Source organism: Dama dama, chromosome 10 (assembly GCF_033118175.1).
Source record: "Dama dama isolate Ldn47 chromosome 10, ASM3311817v1, whole genome shotgun sequence".
Lineage (NCBI taxonomy): Eukaryota > Metazoa > Chordata > Mammalia > Artiodactyla > Cervidae > Dama > Dama dama.
In genome coordinates, this window is record NC_083690.1 from 4,738,906 (window position 1) to 4,758,803 (window position 19,898).

At 53.3% G+C, this 19,898-nt stretch overlaps 1 protein-coding gene across 1 annotated transcript in view; it reads right to left on the bottom strand.

Annotated features, from left to right (window-relative positions):
- Nucleotides 1-19,898, bottom strand: part of TRAP1 (TNF receptor associated protein 1) — a 50,380-nt gene that overhangs the window by 313 nt on the left and 30,169 nt on the right. The window contains exons 4-17 of the mRNA XM_061152710.1: nt 19,181-19,321; nt 16,290-16,361; nt 15,832-15,992; nt 14,940-15,049; nt 14,482-14,555; nt 13,654-13,809; nt 12,836-12,956; nt 12,358-12,427; nt 6,535-6,682; nt 4,912-5,097; nt 4,446-4,584; nt 3,762-3,847; nt 2,680-2,825; nt 107-179 (exon numbers count right to left, since the gene is read on the bottom strand). Coding sequence (XP_061008693.1) covers nt 107-179; nt 2,680-2,825; nt 3,762-3,847; nt 4,446-4,584; nt 4,912-5,097; nt 6,535-6,682; nt 12,358-12,427; nt 12,836-12,956; nt 13,654-13,809; nt 14,482-14,555; nt 14,940-15,049; nt 15,832-15,992; nt 16,290-16,361; nt 19,181-19,321 — 1,683 coding nt within the window. The remainder of the gene's footprint in view (nt 1-106; nt 180-2,679; nt 2,826-3,761; nt 3,848-4,445; nt 4,585-4,911; nt 5,098-6,534; nt 6,683-12,357; nt 12,428-12,835; nt 12,957-13,653; nt 13,810-14,481; nt 14,556-14,939; nt 15,050-15,831; nt 15,993-16,289; nt 16,362-19,180; nt 19,322-19,898) is intronic.

Below are 19,898 nucleotides of genomic sequence, written 5' to 3' on the forward strand. Positions count from 1 at the left end.
CTCAAATGCAAAGAGAAGAAGGGAAGAGAGTTGTTCTGTTTAAAACAGGGTTTTAGAGGAAACCTCAAAGCCTCAGCCTGCTCTTCGCCCACTCCAGCAGCCTCACCTGATCCACCAGCAGCTGGGCCAGGTCAGGCTCGCTGTCTCTCAGCTGACTGAGCTTCTTGATGAGAATGTGCCTGCAACACGGAAACCACACACTAGCTCAGAGCCGGTAACTTGGGGTGACTTTTCTGAAACGCTGGGGTCATTAGAACATGCGACAACAACCAAAAGGGTGATGAAGAAGAGTGCAGTGTTAAAAAAGAAACATGAGAACTTTAACTGATCATACCCAGAAAACCTGGCAAAAGTTTTGATATTAATATATAAACTATAAACTCCTGAGGTAAAGAAAGTCAAATTTAACAAACAAAAAGACATATTCTTGGATAAGTGGACCACAGACAGAAGTGAAACTTTCCTTAAATTATATTCTTATTCCTTAAAAAAAATCTACCAAATTCAAGAAAAGTAAACATGGAAAATCAGAAGAAATTGGAGGAGGGAGTCCCAGTTAAAACATAAAGCACAAATAATCAAGTAGTTTAGCTCTGGAAAATGGAATGGTAATAGTGCAAAATGGACAGTGTATAAATGGTCATATTCATACAGCAATTTTATTAGTACGTGATAAGACAGGATAACTGGGCAGCACCCAGGAAGCAAATTTCTTCCTATGTGATTCCTTGAACCAAGAACCAAAATAATTTCCAGAGTGATCAAGGATTAAATGTAAAAACTAAAAGCAAAGTATAAAAAAAAAAACTAAAAGTAAAGTATAATACTAGAAAACAGGAAAGAAGTGTTTATAATCTTCAAAAGGGAAAGCAAGCCTTTTCAGGCTAAATACAAACATAGAAGTCAGAAAGACTCTTTTTAACTACATAAGAACTGAAATTTTTTCTGCAGACGAAAAACTACAATAGGAAACATCAAAATTATAAGGTGTAATTTTCATTTTTGAATGGCAGAAAGGAAGGTGTTTGATAAAACTGAAGGCACTGGGGGAGGAGCCGAGGGCAGCGGCAGTGTCTGTGTCGCCCCGTCCCCCCCGCCCAGCGCTGTTCACAGCAGCAAACGTCTACCCGGTGAGGACCCCACGCTGGAGGTGTCCCACCACGAGCTCCATATGGTTGAGAATACTAAAGACTCAACATATGAACAAATTTTAGAGCAAATGAGTTAGTCTTTTGGCAATAGAAAATGAGCCCTCTGCACAGCTATCTTATAAAACTACATTTGTGCCAGAACTAGTTAAAGCCAGTGGGTGTCCAGTCAGTGCCCATCTCTGCTGGACACAGTGCTGGGAGCCATGCACCCATTAGGCAGGCCTTTGTTGCTTATGCCTACCTGCCAACCGGGGTGGCTGTGGAGAGGCCCTTGACACTCTGCGTGGCCAGCCATGAGCCAATTCAGATCTCCTACTTAGTAATCGTGTGGTTGGTAATTTGGCTCAGAAGCTGGAAAAGGCACCTTTCCCTACTCCCGAATAGTTTTAAGGAAATTAACGCTTAAACATTTTTGGTAACTTAGGTACTTGATTTAAAAAATTACTGCTGTTTGTTAGTTTCTAAAATAAAAAATGCCTCCATGTACAACAGCTAGAAAGTGAAATTTCAAAATATCAAATAAAAAAGACATGTACAAGAATGCTAAAGAAAAAAAAATACTCAGCTGAGAAGGCAGCACAGATCAGCAGGAGTGGAGAGATTAAGCAGTTAACAGTCCAGGCAACAGGTGTTTCCATGAAGCCGAAGTGTATCCCTGCCCACCCCCCACACGGATCCCAGACAGGCTCCACGAAGACGAAAGGCTTTATATAGGGGAAGAAACATGTCTGAAATAAAGATTTCCTAAGACCCCAGAAGGCCTCAGACATGCATACATTTGATTACATTAAAATTAATTACATAAAGAATTTCTCTTCAGAAGATATCTTCAGACAGGTGAAAAGTAAGTAAGATATTTGCAGCCGATGAAATATACAAAGAAGGCATTGGGAGAAAGCCAAGCCCAAGGCTCACTCGTAGGACTGGGTTCCGACACTTCGCCCTCCGGAAGCCCTGGGCCTGGCCCAGCCCAGCTGAGGACACAGCCCTTCCGCGCCTGGACACGTGCCCTGGAGACTCACCCACGCCCCAGGTGGAGGACAGGCGTTCAGAGCAGCCTGCTCCCAACAGCCTCCGAACAGAAACTACCCCGGCGTCTGTCAGAACAGTTACTGTGCCGAGCAGACTCATACCCGGAACACGACTCAGCTGTGAACACAAACCACAGTCACCCCAGACGGGCTCACGGGCTGACTAAGGAAAGTGAGGCTGCACAGGGGTCCCTTCACAAGCCGCTCAGAAACAGAACTGAGCTGTGTGTCGATGCAAAGTGCCTGGAGTCAGGACTGTGGCTGCCTCTGGGGGGCGGGACAATTCAAGTGGGAGGAAAACAGGAGTTTCTGGGCCAATTTTCTTAAACATGAATGTTTATAAATATTAACCAAACTATCCATTAGCTTCACGTACTTCTCTATGTGTTACAAGTGAAAGAACACGGACTCATACAACTCAAAGAATACCTGGGGGTCAGAAACCCGAGCACGCGTGCCCCCTGGGCATCGAGGGACACGGGCCCCAGCAGCCTCACCTGGGGTTGATCTCCAGCGTGGGCTGCAGCAGCTGTGCGCGCTCCTCCTGGGTCTTGGCCAGCTGGCGCATGCGCAGGAAGTGCCGGGCGGCCCCCATCTCCAGCACCGTGATCATAGCAGGGTGGGTGTCCAGCCGGAGAGTCACCTGCAGGCACGGCCAGAGGTGAGGGGAGCCCTGGCAGGGTCTTGACAGATACGAGTCTTCGCCAGGTGACAAGACAGGACAGTAGTGCACCTTCCTTCCTATCTCCCCATCATCCCCTAAGGAGAGGAGGCCTGACCGCAGCAAAGCCGCCTAATTCTAACCTAGCAATTAGCCTCCAGCGTCCATCCTGCCTGGTGTTACCTGTATGTCTCTGCTTCACAGGGGCCACTGCCAAGTCCTACAGCGACCCTGTGTCTCCAGGCCCCGCCTCTCTCCCTTAATTCTGTCCGTCCAAGCACGGACACGACACGTGTGCTACGGAAGCCGCCTTGCTCCCTGCCCGGCGGCCCGCACGGCCCAGAGACCCCCTTCCGCCTCCCGCAGGGCCCTGGGTCTGCCCTCTGCTCTCAGCCGTTCGGACACCTGCCCCTCCCTCGCAGCCGTGCCAGTGACGCCTGTTCTCTGGTGACTTTCTCTCTCTCGCAGCTTTGAGCTGGACTGGTGGGTTCCTAGCTCATTAAAGCCCACCCAGACCCCCACTCAGAACCCAAGCAGGATGGTATGCTCTTGTATCCTCAGCTACTGCAGCCCCTTTAGACCTGGACCAGGCAGACCAACTGGGGAGCCCTCTTCTCTGCCCACCAGGCCCTCAACTGCTCACCTTCACTCTTGGTTCCCCCTGCTCTACAAAGTGGAGGCAAAGCCGAGCTTGCTCGTCTCGCGTCAGCAGCACCCCGGGGCACATGTGACTACACATGACAGGGCACACGAGTGCAGGGGGGCAGTGACATGCCTGGTCTCCGCCTCACACCACGGCTCCAACCACTGCTGGGAGAGCACCCGCCAGGCCAGCAGCCCAGAGACGGCAGGCTGGCCAGCTGTGTGGTCACGGAGGGTCACGGCGGCTGGCCACTGGCCCGTCTTGGAGAGCCTCACCTTCACGTCAGTGACTCGGGACCCCAGCGCATTTCTCATCCAGGCCATCAGGTCCTCTGTCTCCTTCTCTGACAGGCGGTCTCCTGCTACAGGCAAGTGGAAGGGTGAGCTTGGGCTGTCTGCATAACTCTCCCCCTGGGCTCCCTCCACTCTGCCAGCCACCGACCGGCACAACCACAGAAGCTATCAAAACGCTCTGCATCTAAAAGCAAGTGGATTAGGGACCTCACTGATGGTCCAGTGGCTAAGACTCTGCGCTCCCAATGCAGGGGGCCTGGGTTCAATCTCTGGTCAGGGAAGCAGATCCCACATGCCACAACTAGAAGTTCCCTGCATGCTGCCATAAAGACTGAAGGTCCTGAGTGCCACAACTAAGCCCTGGTGCACCCAAATAAATATTAAAAAATAAAATACAGCTGATAAATTCATACCTCAGGATGCTTTTTGGGTACCTGAGACCCATATGCAGATATTTTATTAGGGCCTTAAAACTTCTGATTCTCTTAGATAGCTTGATCAGTCTTATGAAGACACATTGAAAAGAAAACCCCCCACACACACCCACCACTGCAGGACAGAAGAGGCCGTGAGGCCAACAGTGCCAGCTCCCTGGGCCCTCTTGGCCTCACCCACCCCCAGGTCACCAGCCACATCTGAACCCGGAGGGTAGGGAAGCGAGCTGACCTGGGGCGCCGTCCTCAAACTTCTCCTCCTTGTAGTGGTCGACCACAATGTCCGTCTCCACAGAGATCAGCTTCTTCTTGTCAAACTCACGCAGGTGGAGCAAAGTCAGCTCATCAAACTGCTCATAGCAGAAGAGAACCTGTGTGGGCCAAGAGGGCGTCGTCAGGTGGGCAAGCCTCCGCTCGGGATGGAGCGGGGCTCCTGGGCCTCCTGGAAGAAGTGAGTGGTTTAGAGACAGCCCTCAGCGAGCAGGAACATGGAAGATGGTCGTAGAGAGACCTTCGTGTCACTTCCTAGAGAGGGGATCGAGGGTGGCCCAGGCCCACCTCTGCCCGTGGGCGGCTCTCCAGGTCCCCGGCACAGGCCGTCAGTTCCCAGTGAGCACGCCCCTCCTTCAGGGCTCAGGGCCCCCGCCCTCTGACCTGGCCAGAGAGGAGAAGAGGTGCGGGGGGCCCGGCTCACCCACCTCCGTGTTTTTCCGCTTCATGGCCTCGTAGTAGGGCGAGTGCTCCGCCAGGTGCCGGCTGGGGGCGCACAGGTAGTAGATGTTGCGGGTGCCGGCCTGCATGCGGCCGGCATAGTCCGGGAGGCTGGTCAGCTGCCCGGCGGGCAGTGCTGACGACTCGTACCGCAGCAGCTTCGCGATGTCCTCCTGCAGGTGGCAGAGGCCGGGTCACTGCAGTTCCAGGTCCTGGATCTGGAAGCCTCCCGACTGAGGGGCACGGACCTCAGGGGCCTCCAGTAAGGGAGGACGGCTCTGGCTGGCCTGGTGACCCACCGCGTCTGCAGCCAAGGCAGCTGCTGCAGGAGCCTGGCCTGGGGGTGGCACACAGGGCTGACTTGGGGTCTGGGGGACCTGGGGGCTCCAGTGCAGGCCCCTGGGCGCCACCTGCCATTCCAGCTGGCCCAGGGCCTCGCTGAGCGGGCCCTTCCGGGTAAGCCGCGTGCACGGTCGCAGGAGTGGCCAGGCCCTGTCCGTGACAGAGCCGCTCTTAGACCCAGCAGCCTCCCTCTGTCCCAAGTCACAGACCCTGTCTCTCGTGGAGCAGGGCACATGGGTGTGAAGTCCACGCTCCCTAGCCCTCCTCACAGCAGGGTGTGCTAACCAAAGTGGGCATGTGACTCGGAAAACAGATCCTGGAAGGAGCGGTGTGTCTGTCTCTGCTTGGCTGAGATGTGTATGTGACTGCGGGTGGCGTCGTCAATGAGGACGAAAGAGCAGCAATGGGCTAGGGCCTGGTCGTGCCCTGACGATAAACTGCCGCGTCTACACCACCGCCTCATCTGACAAACCACGGTGCCCAAAGGGCACAGTCCCGACGAGGGTGACGTGGTAGGGATGTAACGGGAGCAGACAGGGATCTGGGGGCCCAGCCGGCAAGCCAGGCTCTAGGTGCAGAGGCTCAGTTCATGCTCTGTTGCTCGTGACGGATCCTGACAAACACGAGACACAATAAAGGGCTCAAACAAGCCTCTGCCCCCACCTGGGTGCCGCTCCCACGGACACAGAGGGCGCAGGTGGAGCCCAAGCAGGCGGTGCCGGAGCTGTTGGACAACCAGGGTAAGAAGGGCTGGGGGGGATGCGCAGGTTGGCAGCCTGGGCGCTCGGCCCCTGTCCCACCCTCCCCAGCCTGCAGAAGCACCCCTGAGACCCCAGGCGGTCAGTCACCCTCCTTCCTTTGTATTACAACTTAAAAGTGGCCCCAAAATGTTTATGGAACAGTCTTACTGTTTTTAAGTAATTATGCAGTTATCTGACCCCCAGCCCCAGTGTTAGAGGACTTCTGCCCATCACATGATGAGCTGCCCTCCCCACCCGCAAACCAGGCACCTCGCCTGTCCCTGCTTCTGTGACCTCAAGTCCTCCAGGCCCTGTGGGAGGAGACGGCACACACCTACACCCCTCTGGCCATAGGCAGGGGCCCTGGAGGAGCCGGGCCTGCAGGGACCACTTGTGGGGTCCAGAGGCCTGACCCCTGGGAGCGCGGCTGGCCATCCTCACGTCCCAGTAAGCTCAGGTGTCTGGTCTTCAGCAGTGTCCTCCATGGTCTGAGGCTGCCCAGAGGAAGGCCCAAGACCCAGACCCTACCTTGACCTCCTGCTCAGCTGTGGTCACAATTCCCTCCCTCACGAACAAGCCGTAATCTTCAAAAAACTTGGCATATTTCTCAGCATCTTTTTTACTCTGGTCAATGAAGAATTTTATCAGCCTCTGCTGCAGAACGCCCTGGAGTTTTCTACAGAACAGAAAAGCATTTACTACAAGAAAGCAACTTTCACAGAATACCATCAAACAGAAGGACATTGCTGCTGCTGCACTTCAGTCATGTCTGACTCTATGTGACCCCATAGACGGCAGCCTACCAGGCTCCTCCGTCCATGGGATTTTCCAGGCAAGAGTACTGGAGTGGGGTGCCATCGAGAAGGACATTAGCCACCTAATAATCAGAGGAGTGAAGACAACATACCAGAAAGGAAGGGTGACCTGTGGTCAACTGCAGTTAAGGAGACAGGCGCCCCCTAGAGGCAGGAGCCCCTAGGGCTTCCCTTGTGGCTCTCCTGGTAAAGATTCATGGACCAGGATTTTCACTATAGCACATAAAACACAACTATGAACAAGCTTCAGTGTTCAACAGGAGAGAACAGGTTGAAATGAATGATGGAAAACTACACGCCATTAAAAATTACACCCTCTAACATGATTCTTAATGACATGAAAAAAGTGCCTGAGTTGAAAGAAAAACCAGAAAAATCCCAGTATGGATAAATTACAGAGTACACATATATACTAAGTATGCAAAAACGACTTCTTGTACGTTATATTTTTCATAATTATGATCCATGCTTGTATACTTTAATTTTGGTTTATACTGGATAGAGGCTTCCCTGGTGGCTCAGATGGTAAAGAATCTGCCTGCAGTGCAAAGACCTGGGTTTGATCCCTGGGTAGGGAAGATCCCCTGGAGAAGGGAAGAGCTACCCACTCCAGTATTCTTGCCTGAAGAATCCCATGGACTGAGGAGCCTGGCGGGCTGCAGTCCACGGGGTTGCAAAGAGTCAGACACGACTGACCACTAACACTTTCACTTTTCATCCTGGAAATACTATATGTGCACTACAGTTTTACAAAATTGGTATTTTTTGCACCAGGGTATTTACCAGAACATTACATAATGGCATAAAATTTTGAACAACTTTTTTGATGGGATTAGGGGGTGTTTTTATTTCCCTAACACTCTGCCCTGGGACTTCGCTGGTGGTGCAGTGGTTGGGGACCTGCCGGGCAGTGCAGGGACACAGGCGGGGTCCCTGGTCAGGGAGCTGGGCCCCCACATGGCACTGAGCAGTTGCGCCTGGGCCACAACTCTGGAGCCCACGTGCTGCAACAGAAGACCCGTGCGCCACACCAAGACCCGAGAGAGAACAAATGTCTAAAAGTATTCTGCCTCTCCTTTAAAAAGGTAAACTTACCATCTGTTTCAGAGTAGGGAAACAATAACATTTAACGTTCAGTTCAGCTTTTCCTCTTTTTATTCTCATCCTGAATAACTCGGTCCATCAGCCACAAGGCAGAACAGGACAGGGCAGCGCCTGCGTCCGTGGTGGGGGAGCCACAGCAGCTTGGACGGGACCAAGAGGTGTCCGTGCAGGGCAGGGGTCTGGGGAGCCTGGCATGGAGTGTCAGAGTCCAAGGACCCCAGAAAAGGGTGCAGGCTGGGACAGCGGGCAGCCCACAGTATGGCATCAGGGCCTGAGCCGGTGAGGGAGCTGGGGAGCTGGGGGAGGGCAGGCTTGTTTCAGGGAAAAGACCGGAGAGAAACACCTTGGGGATAATCAGGCAGATTCCGCACCGTTGGGAGCAGATGTGAAGGCGGAAGACAAAGCACGATGGGGATGGGGCAAAGGAGTCAGCCTGAGGAGTTCCCGCTAAGCCTGGGACAGTTCAGGCATCACACAATGACAGTACCAGATCATAACTCCTGAGTAAAATGGAAATCAAATCATGCAAATAAGTTGTAAAAATATTAAGAAAAGTATGTATAAGTGTATTCAATATCACAGTAATCCAAGTCTATGCCTCGACCAGTAACGCTGAAGAAGCTGAACAGTTCTATGAAGACCTACAAGACCTTCTAGAACTAACACCCAGAAGATGTCCTTTTCATTATAGGCGACTGGAATGCAAAAGTAGGAAGTCAAGAAACACCTGGAGTAACAGGCAAATTTGGCCTTGGAGTACAGAATGAAGCAGGGCAAAGGCTAATAGAATTCTGCCAAGAGAATGCACTGGTCATAGCAAACACCCTCTTCCAACAACACAAGAGAAGACTCTACACATGGACATCACCAGATGGTTGACACCAAAATCAGATTGATTATATTCTTTGCAGCCAAATGGAGAAGCTCTTTACAGTCAGCAAAAATAAGAATGGGAGAGCTGACTGTGGCTCAAATCATGAACTCCTTATTGCCAAATTCAGATTGAAATTGAAGAAAGTGGAGAAAACCACCAGACCATTCAGGTATGACCTAAATCAAATCCCTTATGACTATACAGTGGAAGTGAGAAATAGACTTAAGGGACTAGACCTGATAGATAGAGTGCCTGATGAACTATGGATGGAGGTTCGTGACATTGTACAGGAGACAGGAATCAAGACCATCCCAAAAAGAAAAAGAATAGCAAAAAAGCAAAATGGCTGTCTGAGGAGAGCTTACAAATAGCTGTGAAAAGAAGGGAAGCAAAAAGCAAAGGAGAAAAGGAAAGATATTCCCATTTGAATGCAGAGTTCCAAAGAATAGCAAGGAGAGATAAGAAAGCCTTCCTCAGTGATCAGTGCAAAGAAATAGAGGAAAACAACAGAATGGGAAAGACTAGAGATCTCTTCAAGAAAATTAGAGATACCAAGGGAAAATTTCATGCAAAGATGGGCTCAATAAAGGACAGAAATGGTAGGGACCTAACAGAAGCAGAAGATATTAAGAAGAGGTGGCCAGAATACACAGAAGAACTGTACAAAAAAGATCTTTGTGACCCAGATAATCACGATGGTGTGATCACTCACCTAGAGCCAGACATCCTGGAATGCGAAGTCAAGTGGGCCTTAGGAAGCATCACTAAAAACAAAGCTAGTGGAGGTGATGGAATTCCAGTTGAGCTATTTCAAATCCTGAAAGACAATGCTGTGAAAGTGCTGCACTCAATATGCCAGCAAATCTGGAAAACTCAGCAGTGGCCACAGGACTGGAAAAGGTCAGTTTTCATTCCAATCCCAAAGAAAGGCAATGCCAAAGAATGCTCAAACTACTGCTCAATTGCACACATCTCACATGCTAGCAAAGTAATGCTCAAAATTCTCCAAGCCAGGCTTCAGCAATACGTGAACCGTGAACTTCCACATGTTTAAGCTGGTTTTAGAAAAGGCAGAGGAACCAGAGATCAAATTGCCAACATCCGCTGGATCATCGAAAAAGCAAGAGAGTTCCAGAAAAACATCTACTTCTGCTTTATTGACTATGCCAAAGCCTTTGACTGTGTGGATCACAATAAACTGTGGAAAATTCTGAAAGAAATGGGCATACCAGAGAACCTGACCTGCTTCTTGAGAAACCTGTATGCAGGTTAGGAAGCCACAGTTAGGACTGGACATGGAACAACAGACTGGTTCCAAATAGGAAAAGGAGTACGTCAAGGCTGTATATTGTCACCCTGCTTGTTTAACTTATATGCAGAGTACATCATGAGAAACGCTGGGCTGGAGGAAGCACAAGCTGGAATCAAGATTGCCGGGAGAAATATCAATAACCTCAGATATGCAGATGACACCACCCTTACGGCAGAAAGTGAAGAAGAACGAAAGAGCCTCTTGATGAAAGTGAAAGAGGAGAGTGAAAAAGTTGGCTTAAAGCTCAACATTCAGAAAACTAAGATCATGGCATCTGGTCCCATCACTTCATGGCAAATAGATGGGGAAACAGTGGCTGACTTTATTTTTCTGGGCTCCAAAATCACTGCAGATGGTGATCGGAACCATGAAATTAAAAGACGCTTACTCCTTGGAAAGAAAGTTATGACCAACCTAGACAGCATATTAAAAAGCAGAGACATTACTTTGCCAACAAAGGTCCGTCTAGTCAAGGCTATGGTTTTTCCAGTGGTCATGTATGGATGTGAGAGTTGGACTACAAAGAAAGCTGAGCACCGAAGAATTGATGCTTTTGAACTGTGGTGTTGGAGAAGACTCTTGAGAGTCCCTTGGACTGCAAGGAGATCCAACCAGTCCATCCTAAAAGAGATCAGTCCTGGAATGTTCATTGGAAGGACTGATGTTGAAGCTGAAACTCCAATACCTTGGCCAGCTGATCCGAATAGCTGACTCATTTGAAAAGACCCTGATGCTGGGAAAGATTGAAGGCGGGAGGAGAAGGGGACGACAGAGGATGAGATGGTTGGATGGCATCGCTGACTCGATGGACATGGGTTTGGGTAGACTCCGGGAGTTGGTGATGGACCGGGAGGCCTGGCGCGCTGCGGTTCATAGGGTCGCAAAGAGTCGGACATGACTGAGTGACTGAACTGAACTGATGAACACACAGCTACAAAACACCACTCCCACATATCATTACCAATTACAGAGGCAAAAAGAGGCATTTCACCTGCGAAGGCTGGCAGACACCCCCTTAGTCAAGTGTCAGCGCCAGTGAGGGGACAGCTCCCGTCTCGGCCCGCCTGACAGGACGCACACGGTACTCCTGCTGCACCCAAGCAAGCAGGGCACCAAGACCCTCACCAGGGCCCCCAGGAAATCACGGGGACCTCAGACAGGTCTCGAGGGTCAGGGAATGACTGGAACTCAGCCAGCCTCCAGACCAGAGAAACGCCATAGCTAAAGGCGGGTGTGACCCTGGACGGGACCCTCTTGCTGCAGAGGCCACGACGGGCGTGTGGTGTGGGCGGTCTGCGGAGAGTGGCAGGTGTGCCTCGCCACCCCGACTGGAGTGTGTCCTCTAGACGCGCACCCAAGACGTGGGGCCAGTGGGCACTCAGCGCACAGCTGACTCTCCCAGGGCTTAGGGAAAATGTATTCTGTGTCACGCTTCTTGTAAAAAATTTCACTTAAGGCCGACTCTGCTGGTAAAGATGACAACCCAGCCCTGGAAAACCACAAGCAGTGACTGAATGGCTGGACACACCTGTGCCTGCAGCCTCAGTCTCGCCAGCGTCTGGGTCAGCCCAGCTCCGGCTGTGGGGGGCAGAGCACGTGGCTGCAGTCAGAAGACACGGGCTCAAATCCAGGCTCCCTCCCTGGTGGTGGTGACCCCCCGTGACTCGGTTTCCACAATTGTGACATGGAGCCCTACGGCGTCCCACCCCCGAGGAGACGGACTGCACACAGGAGGGCTCAGGACAGCCTTGGGGAGAATAAACACTCCGTAGACCGAAGCTGCGGCCGCCATCAGGATGGGAGACGAGAAGGACGGCCACCCCTGCCCACATGGATTCCAAGAGTGACGTCTCCAGGTGGGTCTCAGGCCCAGCCCTTGCTTCCTTTCCACCATGAGTGAGCTTCTGGACTGAGGTCAGACGTCCTGGCTCTGAGGCTGTCCTCCACCTCGTCTGTCCAGGACAGCCTCTGGAACCTCCCTGCCGCGGCTGCCCCAGGGCCAGGGGCCAGGGGCCGGGGGCCAGGGCTCGGCCGCGGGAGGGACATGGGGCAGAGGCAGCACTTCTGCACGTCGGTCCCCAAACCCCTCATGACAACCAAAGGGCACCACGGGGCAGAGCACAGGCGACCTGCACGTGCCCCCGCCACAGCTCTGCGGGCACCTGAGCTCCAGGCTGGGCAGCTTCGAGCCCACCTTTGGTGGCAGAGGCAGACCTGCCCAGGTGGCACCGCGTCTGCTGACTCACCTGATGAGCACGCTCTCCTGCAGCAGCTCCCGGCTGAGGTTCAGGGGGATGTCCTCACTGTCCACCACACCTGAGACGTGGCCATGTGTGGGTGAGAGCAGGGGACGCTTGGGGGCCTCCCTGCCCAACCCCTCGTCCTAGAATTCACCCATGCAGTGTCCAGGTCATGACCTGGGTTACGGGGTTGGAAGAAAAGCAGGCAAGGCCAGCAAGCCTTTGCCGGGACAGTTTCTACAATTTCAGCACCTGCTGGACTCTCTGAAAGCCACCTCCTAGATTTTTTGCTCAAAATCATAAAACTGTCATGGATCAATCAACTGAACCCAGTGTCTGGAGGTGGGAAGCTCGAGAGGAGGCCAGGGCTGTGAGGATGCGGCGCCCCCACGGACCCCGCCGAGCTCAGCACAGGCGAGCCTGCCCAGGAGGAGCTGCTCCCGGGGCTGCGGGGCCTCACCACACGCTGGGCACAGATACGAACCCCGGACGAAGCGCAGCCATGCGGGCAGGATGTTGGTGGCCTTGGTCTGGATGAGGACCTTGCGGCTGTACAGCGACACGCTGGAGCCCAGCTCCCGGCTCACGTCAAACATGGATGGTTTCTGGAGGCAAAGCAAGGGCAGCGTCAGGAGGAGCAGGCCCTGCGGAGGCGGAGCGCCACGGTCAGGGGCCCTTCCTGAGGCTGCCTGGGCCGGGAGATTTGGGGCGTACGTGTGGTGCCCAGAGAGGCCGGCCCCAACACCAAGGCTCTGGGCCAGGAGGGGCCTCTCTGGGCAGCTGCCGCCCTTCCCGTAAACACGATGGGACCCTCTGAACAGAGCCACACCTGCCGGGGCCCGGGGTTGGCAAATTAGAGCCCACAGGCCGAATCAACCGTTCAAGCAGCTTAGAACAGTTCTTCCATTTTTAAATGGTAGGAAAAGGCAAAAAAGAGCACTTTATGACGTGTGGAAAATAAGAGAAATTCAAGTTCCCGTGCCTGCAGCTTCTGGAACCCAGCCCCACGCGCCTGTCTCAGTGTGACCCATGGGCCCTCGCATTGCACTCGGCAGCGGAGCACGCGCTGGCGTGGGGCTGCCAAGGCCAGAGCGTCGCCGTCTGCCGAGCCTGCTCCCGACCAGGACTGCAGTCTGCACATAGCCTTGCGGGGACCTGCTTAAGGTGGGGCCCAGGGCTGTGCTTTCCTGACAGGTCCCGGGGACGCGTGTGCACGCTCAGAGAGAAACGGGCTCCAGGCACTCAAAGTCAGGAAGGCTGACTTCCACCCGAGCGCTGGGCTGGGGCGGGTGGGGCGCGCACCGCGTCCGGCACATAGAAGATGCTGCGGATGCTGAGCGGCGCGTCCGTCCTGTAGTGCAAGGTGTAGCGCGGCCTGTCATGGGCCTGAGCGATGTAGCGGTAGAACTCCTCGTGCTGCCCCTCACCCACGTCCTTGGGGTCCATCATCCAGATTGCCTGGAAACAGAGGAACAGGAACGTTGTTTCAGACACACCTTCCCAACAACGTCTGGGTGGAGCTTGCAGTGCCCAGTGCTGGACAGACACACGGACACACACACAGACGGCTCTGAAACCAGTTGCCCCGTCCCCAGCACAGTGTCAGGAAGAGCAAGGAGGCAAAACCTGGACAAGGCCGCACACGACCGACACCAACCGCCAGGAGGTGAGAGGCTCAGGGAAGGCGATCGAGCCGGAAAGGGACACAGCGTCAAGGCGCTCCCACCAGCTCGAGCCCTGAAAACATGGTAAGAAGCCAGACGCACAAGGCTACATGACGTCTGATTCCATTTCTAGGAAACGTCCAGAATAAGCAACCAGGAAGCAGACTGTGGTTACTGGGGGCTCAGGGAAGGGGCTGCTGACGGTGGGGGTCTCTTTCTGGGGGGGAGCAGGGGTGACCTGTTCCAGAACTGACGGTGCTGAGGGCAGAGTGACTGAACACAGCCAGAAGTGCGGGGTGTGGCCCGTGAAGGTGACTCCCTGGTGTACCCACAGGTCTCACCACCCTGCCCGCCCCAACACCTCACCCTGGGGCTCGGACGCCACCCCCAGGCCCATCTGCCTGGCTGGCCCGACAGGCAGCAGCTCAGCTTCGTGGCTGCCGAGCCCGCAGGCAGCAGGCCTCACCTGCAGGGTGTTCATGCGCCTTCCGTTCAGGTACAAAGGGAAGCTGACAAAGTTGCTGTACTTTGTCACCACATCTGGAAGACAGAGAAACAACAATGAATACTGGAAGCTTCTAGACACGAAAGCTCTGGGAGGCCTCGTCCTTGCCCTGCCCCGACGGGGAGTAGAACTTGCTCCAGAACTGGGTCTGGGGGCCCAGGCCACCCTGAGACATGCATACCTTCTTGGCAGCCTAATTAGGGTTTCACGGGTAACGCGACCCCTGGAAGGTGCTGGGCACATTCAGTAGCAACAGTGAGACCTGGACAGCAGGGAGTTCCTGGCACTGCACCCGCTCTGGTTGTCCGAAGCCTGGACTCAGGCCGGGCAGGTGGCCAGTGACACCACACAGCAGTGGGACGAAGATGAGACCCTGAGCCCCCACAAAGCTTGCCCCAGAGGCCCAAGCTCACGCTCACCTCGAACCCGGGCCTCGCTGGCGAACTCTCTGCTGTCGGCCTTGAGGTGGATGATGATTTTCGTCCCGGTTCTAACTCCTGAGGCTTCGGCAACTTCAAACACCCCAGAGCTAAGGGGGAGAGGGGAGGTGAGTCCATCCGTCAGATGGCCAGTGCAGCCCCAGGACTCGAACAGAAAGGGAGTCAGAGCCTTGCCGCTTCCGAACCAAGCTGCAAACCCTCCCCCAGGGACAGTGGCGCTGGGGTTGGGGTGCAGGGCCCCTGCTCATGAGCACAGCCTCTGGGCCTCATGTTCCCTGTGGTGGCTGGTGAGCACCAGACCCTGGGAGACCCCCTCCTGTGAGACCTCCACGTTCTGGAGCCCCGGCCGGGAGCTGCCTCTGGAGAGCAGAGGCCCGTCGGGGCTGGAGTGGAGGGGGGCACATTGTCATCTCTCATCCCAGCTGACCTGGCCCCATGTTCATGGAACAAAACAGAAATCTCTGTTCTGATGAGGGACACGGGCTGTGCCCTAGCAGGGCGGGAATGCAGGTTCAGAAATTAAGTCTGGGTGTTCAGGAGACACACACTTGACCTCAGCCATAGCAGGTGCCAGCCTCCGTGAAAAGTTGAGATGCTCCTGGACATCCACTCGTGAGGCAAGCCCAGCACGTGGTGGGCCAGCAGGAGGCCAGACCCTGACACCCCCGAGGAATCAAGGACACACCCTCAGAAGAGGCACCCACCCTGGAGCAGAGTGGGACCCAACAGCAAAAGGAGTTAAGACCCTGAGCGCAGGGCTCAGGCCTCCCATGAAAGCCCAAGAAGCTGCTGGTGCTTCCAGACCAGGCCTTGGTGGCCCAGGGCATGGGGGACACTCTGTGGGTGATGTGGGGCCCGCTCACTCACTCACCCATCCGAGAGCCACCGGTACCCAGGGCTGCCTGCGTCCACCGAGCAAGAATAGACCTCAACCCTGTCGGCCACCATGAAGGCCGAGTAGAAGCCCACGCCGAACTGGCCGATGATCTTGCCGCCAGCCTCCGCCTGGCTCTGCAGTGCGTCCAGAAAGGCCTGCAGGGTGAGGCCGGTCAGAAAGGCGTCGGACGGAGATGGACTGGCTTTGAACCTGGGGTCAGCCAGTCTCTAGCTGTGGGCAAAGTACCCACTCCAGCTGGTCCATCCAGCAAATAACAAACTACCTCTGAGGGCCCCATGATGACGCAGGGAGCTCCTGGCACAAACGCACTGGAGGACAGTCCTCTGAAGCTGGCGACCAGCGCATCTGAGACCAGCCCTGGTCAGAGCTGCCTTAGGATGCTTGACCTGAGGGGAGCAGCAGTAGCACCCAAGGGAAGGCGGGGGCCTCACCTTCGAACCAGACCTGGCGATGGTTCCCAGGTTGGACACCAGCTCCTCCCGGCTCATCCCGACGCCGGTGTCCTAGGAGACAGACAGGCTGAACACGAGGGCACGTGCGCCAACAGCCAGGTACAAGCGCAGCAGTCGGACCCGCTCACGGCCCGTGACATCACAGCAGGTTATCAGGAAAGGTGGATTCCACCAGCCAGGCCTTACTGGGGAAAACCTCACCAGAGGACAGACACTTAGATACAGGGACAAAACAGAGTCCAGACAGAGCTTCACAGCGTCACACGATCTGTGACAAAGGTTCCAAGACAAACCACTGCGGCCGGGAAGAACAAATGGTGCCGAAACAAGCAGCAGCCACAGGCGGAGCAGCGCCCAGCCCGTCTCCCTTACGCAGACACCACGTGATCAGAGGGCTAAGTGTAACAGCCAAGGCTGTGAAACTTCTAGAAGAAAAGACAGGAGGAAATCTTTTATCTCTCTGGAATAGGTAGACACTTCTTCAATAGGTCACTAAAAGCATGAAACATAAAAGTGATAAACTGCATTTCATTAAAAACTTATGCCTTTCAAAAGCTACTACCTAAGAAAATAAAAAGGCAAGTCACGGACTAGGGGAAAATATTCGCAAAGTATATCTGATATAGGACTCGAATCTAGACTATACAAAGAACTTAAAATGCAATAAAATGACAAACAATGATTAAAAATGAGCAAAAATCTGAAAGGCATTTCACAAAGAAGATACATGAAACACCTTTAACCATTAGGGAAATGAAAACTAAAACTACAACGAGAAACCCTGCTTGCTCACTAAAATGGCTGAAATTAAAGACCAACAATGACGAGTGTGTCAAGGACGTGCTATCAGGAGGAACGCAGAATGGGACACCTGCTTTTGGCAATGCTTGGCCATTTCTTCTAAAGTTAAACAGACACTTTCCTTACAACCAAGGAATCCTATTCCAAGGTATTTACCCAAAAGAAATGAAAACATGTGTCCACACAAAGACTGAAATATTCATGGCAGCTCAATCCCTATCATCTCCAGTGCTCGCTGGAGAAGCTGGTGAGGAGACTGGTGAAGCTGTGATGCCTTCATACAGCAGAACGCTTCTCAGTAACAGAAAGGAACAAACTACTGATCCGTCTGACCACGTGGAGAACTCTCAAATCCACTGTGACAAGTGAAAAGTCAAACTCAAGAGACCACCTCCTGTGTAACTATGTTTATGTGAAATAGTAGAAAATAGAAAACCATAGCAACAGAAAGCAGGTCAGTGGCTGATGAGGGCTAGGAAGGGTGGGGAATGCTGGGTGATGACCCCAGTGATATGGTGGGCCCACGACTGTGTGTGTCAGTCCAAACTCCCTGAACACGTGAACTTGGGGGACCTGATAATACATAAACATACTTCAATAAAGTTTCTTAAAACAACAGCAGCAGCCGGCAAGAAAGGCACACATGCAGAGAGCAGAGGAGCCGACGGAAGATCACAGAGCAGCAGCCGTTCTGAGCAGCGGAGCCAGGCCTGCTGGGAAGAGACCCACAGGGACGGACGCCCCACAAAGACATGGGCAGCAGGGCCCAGAGCAGCTACCTCGGCAACATGACGGCCCTCAGGCCCACCACCTGATGAACCCCACTTCTGCCTTTCTTACTTTCTGACCTTAAACTGTGTATTGCTGTGTCTACAGTAAGACTGTCAATCCAAACAGCTAACTGTGATTAAAACACAGTACCAGAGAATATACAATAACATGCAGTAAAAGCAGGGTCAAAATGTGAAGGGCACAGCTGACCCTTGAACAACAGCAGCTGGCTGAGTCTGTGGATGCAGAACCGTGGGTACAGAGGAACCACAGAGGGAGACCCACAAATGTGGAGGAACCAGGTATCCAGAGGACAGGCTGTAAGTTCTGTGTGGATCTTAGTGAGGAGGTCCTGCCCCACCAACCCAAGTGTTGTTCAAGGGTCACCTTACATGAAAAATACTCTGTGGTTTAAAAATCTGTTTAGGGAATTCCCTGGTGGTCCAGTGGTTAGGACCCCATGCTCCCAACGCTGAGAGCCCGGGTTCAATCCCTTTCTGGGGAAGTGAGATCCCACAAGCCACACAGCGCAGTCAGAAACCTTCTTTACCCTGTCTGGGTATGTAGGCAAACCCAGTCAGACATACACTGAAATGTTAACGGTGCTTATCTTTGAATGACGGGGCTCCTCTTCAAAGAGGGAACCCTCTTACACTGTTGATAGGAATGTAAGTTGGTGCAGCCACTATGAAAAACAATATGAAGGTTCCTCAAAAAACTAGAGTTGCCACATGATCTAGCAATCCCACTCCTGGGCATATATCCAGATAAAGCTCCAATTCAAGAAGACACACGCACCCCCATGTTCACAGCAGCACTGTTCACAACAGCCAAGACATCAAACAACCTAAATGTCCGTCGACAGATGAAGGAAAAGACGTGGTGTGCGTGTCACACACACATGCACACAATGGAGTATTACTCAGCCGGGAGTAAGAATGAAACAGTGCCGTCTGTAGCAACGTGGATGGACTGAGAGACTGGAGGAAGACAGTTATCATAGAATATCACTCAGATGTGACTCTAAAGTAAGACACAAATCTATCTATGAAATAGTGACAGAATCACAGACATAGGGAACACACTTGCAGCTGCCACGGGACAGGGCAGGTGGAGAAGGGAAGGACTGGGAGTTTGGGGTGAGCAGATGCAAACTGGAACATATAGGAGGTAAACATCAAGGGCCTACTGTATACAGCACAGGGAACTATATTCAGTTAAAGGTGGTCAGCAGGTCACTGGGAGCCTAGAGACGTGACGGACAGGCAGGCCATCTCCCGGCCCATCGGGGGAGGTACCTGAATTGTGATGGTGCCTCTGTCAGCGTCAGTCTGCAGGTGAATCTCCATGTCTGGCAGCGCTTGGCCTTCAGACACCAGCTTATGACGCAGCTTTTCCAAGGCATCGCTTGCGTTGGAGATGAGCTCGCGAATGAACACCTACGGAAATGGAGATGAGACGCCGTGCTGCAGGACCCATCTGTCAGCAGCCTCTGCAGCAGTGTTACCGACTGGGGTGGGGGAGGAAGCGTTTAACCAGATAAAGACTTCCCGTCGTCCTCAAAGCCAGTTTCCCCAGAGTTGCCCGCAGGATGACTGGAGGTGGATCATGTTCCCCTGGTCCAGCTTTCTGTCACCTCTGACTCTACTGCTCCTTCCTCAGCATCAGCCTGGAGCTAGGAGTCTGTTACTTCCAACTTCAAGGGCCCCGTGAGACAACTTCTTTCTCAGCTCTTGCCAAGGGATGTCAAAATATCCTCAAAACATATTTTCTCTTCTCCGTGAAGGGTTCACCAGCTTCACTTAATCTAGTGGGTTGCCACAAACCAGATCTCCCATGTTCAGGAGAAAAGGGGGCCACAGGCCCCATGACTGACCCGGGTATGCACAGCCCTTCTCCTCTGATAAACCTCCACTTATAGTCAGATGCAGCACATGGGAGCCTGACCTGGCCCCGAGAGAGAAGCAGCTGGGTGTCACGGGGCCACCTGGGGATGGAGTTTAGCAGGACGAGACC